We start from the raw sequence: 13,512 nt of genomic DNA, 5'->3' as shown, positions 1-13,512 counted from the left end.
CACCGCCTGAGCTCTGCGAGTGCAGCATTTTTTCGAATGAAGCAGAGAGTGTTTGAGGACCAGGACATCCATAGGGATACCAAGGGGCTTGTCTATAAAGTGATTGTCCTCCCAACCCTGCTATATGCCTGCGAAATGTGGACTGTCTACGGGCATCACATGCAACTCCTGGAATGATTCCATCAGCACTGCCTCTGGAAAATCCTGCAAATCTCTTGGAAAGACAGGCGGACAAACGTCAGCATGCTGGAAGAAGCAATGCCCACCAGCACTGAAGTTATGGTCCTTCCCCATCAACTTCTCTGGACTGACCACATTGTCTGGATGCCCAGCCACCGTCTCCAGAAGCAGTTGCTCTACTCTGAACTCAAGAACGGAAAAGAGATTTAAAGATGGGCTCAAAGCCAGGCTTAAAAACTCTGGCATAGACACTGAGAACTGGGAAGCCCTGGCCCTTGAGCGCTCCAGCTGGAGGTCAGCTGTGACCAGCAGTGCTGCAGAATTCGAGGAGGCACGAATGGAGGATGAAAGAGAAAAACGTGCCAAGAGGAAGGCACATCAAGCCAATCCCGACTGAGACCGCCTCCCACCTGGAAACCAATGCTCTCACTGTGGGAGATGATGCAGGTCAAGAATAGAGCTCCACAGCCACCTACGAACCGACCCCCAGGAGACTGAACTTGGAGGACCAGCATCCTCGGACTACGAGGGATCGCCTAAGTAAGTAAGTAAGCATGTTCAAACTTTGGCCTTCCAGGTGTTTTGGACTTTAACTCCCACAATTCCTAACAGCCAACCAGCTGTTAGGAATTGTGGGAGTTGAAGTCCAAAACACCTGGATAGCCAAAGTTTAAACATGCCTGCTGTAAACAAATGACAACCATCTCTTACACACTCTTTCATATCTCACAGAAGTATGGCAATATGAATGTTATCCAAAGTTTGCTTCAGTTAGAGGAGCGTTTCTCAACCTAGGGGTCAGGACCCCGGGGGGGGGGGGTTGCGAGGGGGTGTTAGAGGGGTCACCAAAGACCACCAGAAAACTATTTTCTGTTGGTCAAGGGAGTTCTGTGTGGGAAGTTTGGCCCAATTCTATTTTTGGTGGGGTTCAAGAGGCTTTTTGATTGTAAGTGGACTATAAATCCCAGCAACTACAACTCCCAAATGTCAATGTCTCTTTTCCCCAAACTCCACTCACATTTGAGCATATTGAGTATTTGTGCCAAGTTTAGTCCAGACCCATCACTGTTTGAGTCCAGGGCGCTCTGGTGGCAGGTGAACTACAACTCCAAAACTCAAGGTCAATGTTCACCAAACCCTGCCATTATTTTCTGTTGGTCATTGGAGTTTTGTGTGCCAAGTTTGGTTCAATTGCATCATTGGTGGAGTTCAGAATGCTCTTTGCATAGTCATTTTTAAACTAGTGAAGCACCATTCATGTCTTCCTATCATCAAGACTGAAATACTGTCATTTTAAATTAGAGTTTAACTTTGTTGGATAGGAATCATGGCTCTCAATGCCCACCAAACCCTTCCAGTATTTTCTCTTGGTCATGGGAGTTTTGTGTGCTAAGTTTGGTTCAATTCCATCATTGGTGGAGTTCAGAATGCTCTTTGATTGTAGATGAACTATAAATCCCAGCAACTACAACTCCCAAATGACAAAATCAACACCACCACCACCCCCCGCGCCCCCCAACCTCACAAGTATTCAAATTTCGGGTATTTATGCCAGATTTGGTCCAGTGAATGAAAATACATCCTGCCTATCAGATATTTACATGGCAATTCATAACAGTAGCAAAATTACAGTTAGGAAGTAGCAATGAAAAAAATATGGTTTGGAGTCACCACAACATGAGGAACTGTATTAAAGGGTCACAGCATTAAGGAGGTTGAGAAACACTGAGTTAGAGACTGGATGCAAGTAGGGCCATTGAAGCCAAATTCGGTCAAGACTGAATGATGGTTGACAAGGCTTAAGACCTGGAGGGATGTGCTCTTCACCAGTTACTGCTGGGGCTCGGCATCCCTTGATCACTCAAGCTACTGGCCTAAGGATGCCCCTTGGTCACTGCATCTGGAAAGGGCGGCAACACTCAGTAACTGCTTCCACCAGCTCCATCTGGGAAGAAGCCTGCAAGCCTTGTCAGTTTTAAACTAGTGAAGCACCATTCATGTCTTCCTAACATCAAGACTGGAATACTGTCATTTTAAATTAGACTTTAACTCTGTTGGATAGGAATCATGGCATTTCCTGTGCATGTACAAGGGAGGGTCAAAAAGTAATGCCTGCATCACTCTAACTTTTATTTCTTTCACACCTAATGGACTATCTATAATAGAGGTAACCTAACTCTACTGATAGTATTTTCTTTTTTCTGATTGACAGAGGACAGGAGCAGGATTCAAAACAATCTTGACAGATTAGAGAGATGGGCCAAAACTAACAAAATGAAGTTCAACGGGGACAAATGCAAGATACTCCACTTAGGCAGAAAAAAACAAAATGCAAAGATACAGAATGGGGGATAATGCCTGGCTTGAGAGCAGTACATGTGAAAAAGATCTTGGAGTCCTCGTGGACAACAAGTGAAACATGAGACAACAATGTGATGTGGCGGCAAAAAAAGCCAATGGGATTTTGGCCTGCATCAATAGGAGCCTAGTGTCTAGATTTAGGGAAGTAATGCTACCCCTCTATTCTGCTTTGGTTAGACCACACCTGGAATATTGTGTCCAATTCTGGGCACCACAATTCAAGAGGGATATTGACAAGCTGGAATGTGTCCAGAGGAGGGCGACAAAAATGATCAAGGGTCTGGAGAACAAGCCCTATGAGGAGCGGCTTAAGGAGCTGGGCATGTTTAGCCTGAAGAAGAGAAGACTGCGAGGAGATATGATAGCCATGTATAAATATGTAAGAAGAAGCCACAGGGAGGAGGGAGCATGTTTGTTTTCTGTTTTCCTGAAGACTAGGATGCGGAACAATGGCTCCAAACTACAAGAGAGGAGATTCCATCTGAACATGAGGAAGAACTTCCTGACTGTGAGAGTTGTTCAGCAGTGGAACTCTCTGCCCCGGAGTGTGGTGGAGGCTCCTTTTTTTGGAAGCTTTTAAACAGAGGCTGGATGGCCATCTGTCAGAGGTGATTTAAATGCAATATTCCTGCTTCTTGGCAGAATGGGGTTGGACGGGATGGCCCATGAGGTCTCTTCCAACTCTTTGATTCTAGGAATTCTATGATTAGAACCATGAATCTGAAGCTAAAATAAAGAGTCGTCATTGCATTTCTGGCAAAAGATGGTTGTGGTCCTAAGGAAATCCATAACCACTTGATGAATATTTATGATTTGGCCCCTTCTGACTTTGACCTATTTGAACCTCTGAAAGACAATCTATGTGGTTTCAGATTCAATGCCTTGAATGATGTTAAAACAACTTTAAAATCATGAATCATGAAGCAAAACCCTGAATTTTTCCAAAATGGTTTTGATGCCTGGGTTAAATAGTGGTACAAATGTGTACAGACTGATGGTACCTATGTTGAACAGTAATTTTCTCAGTCTGGGGGTTGGGACACCTGGGGGTCACAAGGGGGTGTCAGAGGGGTCGCCCAATACCATTAGAAAACACAGTATTTTCTGTTCATTATGGGGGTTCTTTGTGGGAAGTTTGGCCCAATTCTCTCATTTGTGGCGTTCAAAATGCTTTTTGATTGTAGGTGAACTATAAACCCCAGCATCTACAACTCCCAAATGTCAAGGTCCACTGGGGGGCTCCTCGGCCTATTATAATATAATAATAATAAAACTTTATTTATCTTCCACCCTATCTCCCCAGAGAGACTCAGGGCGGATTCCAAACATAAAAGGCAAACATAAACGTAATAACAATACACCCATAATAACAAACATTGAGAACCCAACATATAAAAGCAAATTATAACTTAATAGCAAAAATTAAATGACAAATGCAACCTATTATATCAGACATGAAACAAAACATCAAACATCAAACAGAAGTGTCAGTTTCCCAATTCCTTGGGGGCAAATAAGATTGTTCATTGCTCAAGATGTTTATTGAGCTGGTGGGGCGAACAAGGCACGGATATGAATGGCAATTATTAATCAGAGGCATAATTGTTGTATTACTATCTATTCCTTCTCCTCCTTCTCATAAGCCAGTGAGCAAAGGTATGCCTTCAGCTGTTTCTTGAAGGCGGGAAGGGAGGGGACCAGGCCCGTAGCCAGGATTTTGTTTGGGGGGGGGTGAGTTTGGTTCGGGGGGGTGAGTTTGGTTCGGGGGGGGCTGGAGGGGACCATCTTTAATTCCTTTGGAAGGGAGTTCCAGAGATGTCGGGCAGCCACGGAGAAGGGCCTTTCTCTCATTCCCACCAGCCATGCTAGGGATGGGGGTAGGACTGAGAGCAGGGCCTCCTCCAATGACCACAGTGTTTGAAGTGGTCTGTAGTGGAAGATGTAGTTTGTCAAATAGTGATGCTGAATAATAATAGCTAACAACTTTCCCCTTGATGATGAAGTGTATCCATCAGTCTAGCATGGTTCGAAACCGGGGAGAGGCAGATGAGCTCCCTCTATCAGCTCCAGCTCCTCATAAGAGGACATGAGAGAAGCCTCCCACAAGGATAATAAAAACATCAATTCATCTGGGTATCCCCTGGGCAACGTCCTTGCAGACAGCAAATTATCTCACACCAGAAGCGACTTGCAGTTTCTCAAGTCGCTCCTGACACGACAAAAACAAATCTAGCATGCTGGCTGCAATGCCCCATCGCCCCAAAAATCTACTCTAAAGGGGAAAGAGAAATGGCTAAAAATAGTCCACTTCCTCATTCTGCTCACAGATTCTTTCTGTCATGAGAGGACACTAGTTGAATGGCACCCAATAAAATTAACAACCTACAATGCAAATCAAATTTAAGCGATTATAATGCCAAGTTAACGACAAACTCATCATAGAAGATAGATGGCACATTAGGCAGAGCTGGAAGCAGAAGAAATCCCTTACCAAGAATACCTTTACTGAATATTTTGCAAATCTAATGAAAACACAAAGGGAGGAAACCCCTCTTCATTGCCATTATTTATACCCTGCCACCATCTCCCCAAGGGGACTCGGAGCGGCTTACATGAGGCCAAGCCCAACAATACATCAGTAAGAACAACAAAGCAATAAGCAAATAAAACAATACAATTAATATAACTTACAGATAGACAATACCACCTAGCAATTTAAAAACCTATGGCTGGGCCAGATGTAATAGTTAAAATTTTAAAAATAAATGCTGGGCATTAACAGAGGTAGGATGTATCTAGTAGGAGGGTTTAAAAGAAATGTAGGGAGAGCAACCCAACGGGTAGTTAAAGTGCTTCTGAGGACATTGTGCAGGGAATTGTTTTCTTTATTCAGGGAAGGCACACTGGAACAGACACGTTTTCAGGCTCCTCCTAAAGACTGCCAATGTGGAGTCTTGGGAAGTGAGTTCCAATGTGGGGTCTTGCCTGCTTTCGTTAGGAAGTGAGTTCCAGAGTTGGGGGGCCACCATAGAGAAGGCCCTCTCCCTCGTCCCCACCAATTGCGCCTGCGAAGGGGGCAGGAGCGAGAGCAGGGCCTCTCCAGATGATCGAAGAGATTGCGTGTATTCATACACAGAAATGTGGTCACGCAGGTAGGCGTGTCCCAAACCGTTCAGGGCTTTGTAGGTAAGAACCTGCACCTTGAATTGGGACTGGTAAATGAACGGCAGCCATGCAAATGACTTCAATGTAGTGTGTGTGTGTGTGTGTGTGTGTGTATACATACATACATACATACATATACATACACATGCACACACATATATATCCCCCCCCTCTCTCTCTCTCTCTTCCCCCCCTCCTTATATATATATATGGAGAGGATGTTATATCAAAACAAGCCAGAGTATTGCAAGAAGTCTATACTCTTCAAAAGTTTTTTTTGTCATTTAGGGTATAGAAAGAGCAATATATGATTACAAGTTTTTGAAAATGCGAATCTCCATAACCATTTGGGAAATGGGATTCATAACCATTTTGGAAAACCACTGGTCACAAACATATATACATTCAGCAGTGTTTCAGAAGTGTTCTTAGTTGCCCAAAGAACATCTACTCACCCTTAAATCTATCATGCTCTCAAGAGACAAAACAAGCAGTATTCTTTAAAAGGAACAGAGTTGGTTTACTCATAAACTTCATGTACACAGCATAAAGGTACTTTGCTTAGAAATCCATTTACAATAGGATTTTATGTAGTTTCTCTGTGTAGGTAACATAGGGCATCTTCCTTGGAATCAATTGTCCATAGTACATAGTGTCTCTCTGTTCTGAGAGTCTAATAAAGTATCTATCTAATTTCTAAGCATACTGTTTCTGCACTGAAGTTTACTGTACTGTTCCTATAGTCTGCTAAAGGCATACTACCGTTCTAAAAAAGGAGTCTGAGTCCTGAACATGCCCAGATCTGATTCACATGGTCTGCAGCCCCTCCCACAACAAAGAGATTAGGTAAAATTGCAAACCAAAACACACATATACAATGCAGTAAGCAATCTGAATTATACATAGCAAGTAACTAGTGGAGGCTTGAAAAGGTTGCTATTTCCAACAAGAAGTAATAGTAGCAGCAGTTAATGTCTATTAAATATGTTGTGGTATATTGAATATTTATTTATTTAAGAAATGTATACCCTGCTTTTCCCCACTTAAGGGCCCAAGGTGGCTGACAGCAGATAATAACACACATAATAAAAGTTAAAACATTTAAACCCAAATATCAGTAGATGCTGTCATTTATACTCCCATTTATAGGAGGGAGATAGAATACTTTTCCATGGGAAGGCAAAGGAAGTAAGAAGTTAAATAGAAAAACATGCCGTTATAGAAATGTTTAAATGGCTTACAGGTTCAGCATGTAATTATTGTACACATGTTTTAGCATAAAGCACCATTCAGCAACACATGTCTAATAAATGAATGTCCCCGCTCAACAATTTCCAAGGTTTCCTCTCCTCCTAACCACTTTGTATTCACAAAAGAATGTGGAATTATCTTACAACATATAAGCTTATTTTCTACCCGAGTTTTGAAATTAGAACAAGTCAAGTACCCACCTTTAGAATCACACTGTTTTTGAAACCTGACTAATGGCAAGATCTGCTTTGTACCAAAAAAACCCCACGAAACATTCGCTGTTAGGTAATTCCGCTGTTTTCAGTACTTGAGGGCACTTCTAAATACTTTGCAATACATCCAACCCATACTTTGGAGGGGGTGGGGGAAGATATATAATAGTAATTGGCACCACATTGGGATGTGTTAAGTATTTTTCTTAACCTTCCCCACCTGAATCTTTCTATAAAATTTCATATTCTGAATTTTGCCTAAAAACTAAGAGTTGTGTTTTAACAAACAATCACATATATAATATGTTGTCCACTAAAAAACTAATCAAACAGTTCCAATATTGGGTTGTTGTAGGCTTTTTCAGGCCATTTTTTTTTTTGTCGTGTCAGGAGCAACCTGGCAAACTGCATGTCGCTTCTGGTGTGAGAGAATTGGCTGTCTGCAAGGACGTTGCCCAGGGGATGCCCGGATGATTTGATGTTTTCATCATCCTTGTGGGAGGCTTCTCTCATGTCCCCGCATGAGAAGCTGGAGCTGATAGAGGGAGCTCATCCGCCTCTCCCTGGATTCGAACCTGCAACCTGTCGGTCTTCAGTCCTGCCAGCACAGGGGTTTAAGCCACTGCGCCACCGGGGGCTCTAGACCATATGGCCATGGTCTAGAGGCATTCTCTCCTTACGTTTCGCCTGCATCTATGGCAAGCATCCTCAGAGGTAGTTTTGCCTGCATCTATGGCAAGCATCCTCACTACCTCTGAGGATGCTTGCCATAGATGCAGGCTTAACGTCAGGAGAGAATGCCTCTGGACCATGGCCATATAGCCTGAAAAAACCTACAACATACAAGTGATTCCGGCCATGAAAGCCTTCGACAATACATAGTTCCAATATTACTTGTACATTACTGACATGGGACCCTTCGCATCCGTCTGACATTTTACCATAAGCTCCTGAACTTTCCTATGCTATATCCACTATGTGGGTTGCTGTGAGTTTTCCAGGCTGTATGGCCATGTTCCAGAAGCATTCTCTCCTGACATTTCACCAACATCTATGGCAGGCATCTTTAGAGGTAGTGAGGTCTGTTTGAAACTAGGCAAGTGAGGTTTCTATATCTGTGGAATGTCCAGGGTGGGAGAAAGAACTCTTGTCTGTTTGAGGCAAGTGTGAATGATGCCATTGGCCAGCTTGATTAGCATGGAATGGCTTCGAGTGTTCCTCTTTATTTACTGTCCTCTAAAATCAGGACAGTAAATAATGAGAAACACTCAAATAACAGGGGAATTCCTGATAGGAAACAATCAGGTCAGCTAACAACTCCCAACAAGGGATTCCCCCAGGCAGGAATCAGCCAAGTCTTGAAGATACAAGGCCATTCAATGCTAATCAAGGTGGCCAACTGCAACATTGGGAGCCCCCGGTGGTGCAATGGCTTAAACCCCTGTGCTGGCAGGACTGAAGCCCGACAGGTCGCAGGTTCGAATCCGGGGAGAGGCAGATGAGCACCCTCTATCAGCTCCAGCTCTCCATGCGGGGACATGAGAGAAGCCTCCCACAAGGATGGCAAAAACATCAAAACATCCGGGCGTCCCCTGGGCAACGTCCTTGCAGATGGCCAGTTCTCTCACACCAGAAGTGACTTGCAGTTTCTCAGGTCGCTCCTGACGTGACCAAAAAAACCCCCAAACTTATGGGGTTGTATTGTATGTACCTAATTCATGTGATATTTTGATGCATACTCTTAAAATGCCTTATTATTACAACAGCAGTTTCTCAAGTCACTCCTGACACGACCAAAAACTGCAACATTCACTCTTGCCTCAAGCAGACAAGAGTTCTTTCTCCCACCCTGGTCATTCCACAGATATACAAACCCCACTTGCATAGTTTCCAACAGACCTCACAACCTTTGAGGATGCCTGCCGCAAAGTATCATAGGTGTGAGTGAAATGTCAGAAGAGAATGCGTCTGAAAGATGACCATACAGCTCGGAAAACTCACAGCAACCCAGTGATTTCCAGCCATGAAAGACTTCCACAACACATATATCCACTATGGTTTTTTTGTGTGCTAGCAGTCTAAAAAGTTAAGTTCCAAAAGTTAACATAACTGACAATTATAATCCACTCTGTGAATTGTGTTGATTGCTGGATTGCTTCAAAAACAATTGTAGAATGATAGAATATCCCGTGCATTATCTGAGCCCACGCTACTACTATATAATACTAAACTATTTCCAAACATTAGTGTAAAATGATGTAGTTATGTATGAATGAATGTCTTCCATCTTCAAGCAAAACCACACGCATCTCAAGAAGCAGCATGGTGTGTTTTGTGCTTCTGAGTATTTGAAGCTTTAAGAATGAAACACCGGTTTTATAATTTCTCCACAACAGCTATGAGGATGCTGCCAAACAGGGAAAGATGGCAGGATCGAGAAACAAAGCCCACACAACCCACTCTTCCCCCAGCCACTCTCTTGTTGTTGTGGATGCCCCTGCTGTGCCTTTTGACAGCTCCTAGGGAGGAGCTTCCCATTACACAATCTCCTTCCTGAGCTTGGAGGGCTGGCTGTTTGTGTGTGCGTATGTGTCTGTGTGTGTATGCAGAAGGCAAGGAGAGCTGTTTCCAAAAGTACCAGCAAAACTATAAAAACCAGTTGCAGATATTCTTAAATACTAATCAGGCTGTATGAAGAAAACTGCTTGGGAGGGTGTGGGAGAGAGCCAGCTCAGAGGGCACAAGGAAACAGAAAGAACTTGGTAAAGAACTAGGATCAAGAGAAGGGCTAAGCTAAAAATAGAGAAAGGAGGGTGACTGACTAGGGAGAAGGAAGTGTCTGGGAAGGAAGGGGAAAGTAAAAAAGGGAGGCAGCACTCCACACTGGGAGAGAAGGGGGGGAAAGACTATGTCCACGTTAAAAGTGAAGAAATTGAGACGGGCAGGATGGTGACAAAGGGGAGAAGGAAGTAAAAAAGGAACAGATGGAGAGGTGAGTTAGTTGGGATCACTCTGTTTCTCAACCTTTCACTTGGGGAGGGAGAAGAGGAAGAAAGGGAGGTGAGTTGTTCTCAACCTAGGAGAAGAAGTAAGAACAAAAGGGAAGGAAAGAAAGAGGAGAGGAGGAATAGAGGCGAGAAGTGACCATTCTTGACATGAGGAAGAAAGGAGTATGGGTGAAGTTCCTGATGGTGTTGACAGCTCTGTTTTCCTCCTTCTTCCCAACCCAAGAGAGGTGAGTTAGAACTTCTCTCCTGCCTCTTTCTCAATCTAGCACTGGAGAAGAAGTAAGAACAAAGGGGAAAAGGAAGAGAAGGGGAAAGAAGGAAGAGAGGCAAGAGGTGACCATTCTTGACATGAGGAAGAAAGGAGTATGGGTGAAGTTCTTGCTGGTGTTGACAGGTCTGTTTTCCTCCTTCTTCCCAACCCAAGAGAGGTGAGTTGGAACTACTCTCCTGCCTCTTTCTCAATCTAGAACTGGAGAAGAAATAAGAACAAAGGGGAAAAGAAAATGAAGGGAAAAGGAGGAGGGAGGGCAAAGGGGAGAGGAGGAGATTGAGGAGAGGTGACCTATTCTTGACATGGGGAGTAAAGGACTAAGGGTGAGGTGCTTGCTGGGGCTGACAGTTGTGTTTTCCTCCTTCTTCCCAACCCAAGAGAGGCAAGTTAGGACTACTCTCTTGCCTCTTTTTCAATCTAGCACTGGAGAAGAAGTAAGAACATAAGGGAAGGAAAGACATGGAAAACTAGGAGGAGAAGAAAGGCAAAGAGGAGAGGAGGAGGAGGAGGAGAAAGAGAGGTGAGAAGTGACTATTCTTGATATGGGAAAGAAAGGAGTAAGGGTGAAGTCCTTGCTAGGGCTGATAGCTGTCTTTTCCTCCTTCTTCCTAACCCAAGAGAGATGAGTTAGGACTACTCTCCTGCCTCTTTCTCAATCTAGCACTGGAAAAGAAGAACAAAAGAAAGAGAAGGGAAAAGGAAGAGGAGGAGGAGAGCAAAGGGGAGAGGTGACCATTCTTGACATGGGGAGGAAAGGAGCAAGGGTGAAGTCCTTGCTGGGTCTGACAACTGTGTTTTCCTCCTTCTTCCCAACCCAAGAGAGTCAAGTTAGGACTACTCAGTTAGGAGTACTCTCCTGACTCTTTTTCAATCTAGCACTGGAGAAGAAGTAAGAACAAAAGGGAAAAGGAAGAGAAGGGGAAAGGAGGAAGAGAGGCAAGAAGTGACCATTCTTGAAATGGGAAAGAAAGGAGGAAGGGTGAAGTCCTTGCTGGTGTTGACAGCTGTGTTTTCCTCCTTCTTCCCAACCCAAGAGAGGCAAGTTAGGACTACTCTCTTGCCTCTTCTCTTGCAATCTAGCACTGGAGAAGAAGTAAGAACAAAAGGGAAGGAAAGACACGGAAAAGTAGGAGGAGAAGGAGGGCAAAGGGGAGAGGAGGAAGAAGAGAGGTGAGAAGTGACTATTCTTGACATGGGGAGGAAAGAAGGAAGGGTGAAGTCCTTGCTGGAGTTGACAGCTGTGTTTTCTTCCTTCTTCTCAACCCAAGAAAGGCGAGTTAGGACTACTCTTTTGCTTCTTTCTCAGGCTAGTACTGGAGAAGAAGTAAGAACAAAAGGGAAATGGAAGAGAAGAGGAAAGGAAAGGAGGAGGAGGAAGAGAGGTGAGAAGTGACCATTCTTGACATGGGGAGGAAAGGAGTAAGAGTGAAGTCTTTGCTGGGGCTTTCCTCCTTCTTCCCAACCCAAGAGAAGAGAGTTAGGACTGTTCTCCTGCTTCTTTCTCAACCTAGCACTGGAGGAGAAGTAAGAACAAAAGGGAAAAGGAAGAGAAGAGGAAAGGAGGAGGAGGAAGAGAGGTGAGAAGTGACCATTCTTGACATGGGGAGGAAAGGACTAATGGTGAAGTCCTTCCTGGTGTTGACAGCTGTGTGTTCCTCCTTCTTCCCAACCCAAGAGAAGAGAGTTAGGACTGTTCTCCTGCTTCTTCCTCAACCTAGCACTGGAGAATAAGTAAGAACAAAAGGGAAAGGGAAGAGAAGGGAAAAGGAGGAGGAGAGCAAAGGGGAGAGGAAGAGACTGAGAGGTGACCATTCTTGATATAAGGAGGAAAAGAGTAAGGGTGAAGTCCTTTCTGTGGCTGACAGCTGTGTTTTCCTTCTTTCCAACCCTAGAGAAGGGAGTTAGGACTACTCTCTTGCTTCTTTCTCATTGTAGCACTGGAGAAGAAGTAAGAACAAAAGGGAAAGGGAAGAGAAGGGAAAAGGAGGAGGAGGAGAGCAAAGGGGAGAGGAGGAGACTGGGGAGAGGTGACCATTCTTGACATGGCAACTGAATCTCTGTCTTGGAAGGAGGAGGAGGAGGAGGAGGAGAGGAGTTGCTGGAGCTGTCAAAACACCCAAGCGCTGAAGTGTGGTGTGCCTGCGCCTCTTTCTCCCCGGCCTCCCCGTATATACATATATACATATATCTCTCTATGTAGACACACACGCCTTGAGCAACTTACTTCTTCCTGACTCTCTGGAAAGGGGAAGCGCCATCTTTGCGAGGCCGGCCCCTTGGTCTTTTGTCTGCGGCTGCCGAGGGGGGAGAGCCGAGCTCGGGGAGAAGGAGAAGTCTTTGTGGGTGAGGAGGAGGAAGAGGAGGAAGAGGAGGAGGAGGCAGCTCGTGGTGCTGCTTGTGCTTCTGCTGCTTGTGCTGCTCCTCCGGCGCCGGGCTGTGCTGCTCCTCCGCTGCCATCCTCTTTACTCAGCAGCAGGAAGAGAAAGAGACATACATGGAAGGAAGAGAAGGGGTGAAGAAGAGGGCGAGCCCGACGCTCCTCCTGCCGCCGCTGCTACTGCTGTTGTTCTTCCTGCTGCTGCTGCTGCTGTTCCTTTCCTCCTCCTCCTCCTCCTTCTTCTTCTCCTCCTCCTTTTCTCCTTCTACCTCCGCTTTGCATTGCTGGCCTCAGCCGCAGGTACAGACAGCAGGAGCGGCGGTGGCAACATGGGGAAGAGAGAGAGAGGAGGAGGAGGAGGAAGAAGAGAGCCCGCCTCGGTGACACGCAGCTGGGTCGGGAAGGCCAAGGCGAACGAGAGGGGAGGAGGAGGAGAAGGAGGAGGAGGAGGCTGCCCTTCTTCCTCCTCCTCCTCTTCCTCCTTTCGAGGCTGGCTTCCTAGTGCGCTGGCCCGCTGCCCTTCCAGGAGGAAGTTTTGACAGCTCCTCCAGCTGCTGCTGTGGAGAAGGAAGAGGAGGAGGAGGAGGAGGAGGAGGAGGAGGGAGAGAAGGGACAGTTGGGGAAAGGAAGGGGTTGTTAGGGAAAGGAAGGGGCAGGTGGGCAAAGGAAGGAGCTGTTGGGCGAAGG

The 13,512-nt window shown here is 45.2% G+C and overlaps 1 protein-coding gene across 9 annotated transcripts in view; it reads right to left on the bottom strand.

Annotated features, from left to right (window-relative positions):
• The window catches only part of KMT2C (lysine methyltransferase 2C), a 264,118-nt gene extending 250,866 nt beyond the window's left edge, over positions 1-13,252 (bottom strand). For all 9 annotated transcript variants that reach the window (XM_060782601.2, XM_060782604.2, XM_060782602.2 and 6 more), the window contains exon 1: positions 12,673-13,252. In XM_060782601.2, the coding sequence (XP_060638584.2) occupies positions 12,673-12,905 (233 nt within the window). In that variant the 5' untranslated portion in view covers positions 12,906-13,252. The remainder of the gene's footprint in view (positions 1-12,672) is intronic.
• Positions 13,253-13,512: the final 260 nt, after the last annotated feature.

This window comes from Anolis sagrei, chromosome 6 (assembly GCF_037176765.1).
Source record: "Anolis sagrei isolate rAnoSag1 chromosome 6, rAnoSag1.mat, whole genome shotgun sequence".
In the NCBI taxonomy this organism is placed as follows: Eukaryota; Metazoa; Chordata; class Lepidosauria; order Squamata; family Dactyloidae; genus Anolis; species Anolis sagrei.
This window is presented reverse-complemented; position numbering and strand designations above follow the sequence as displayed.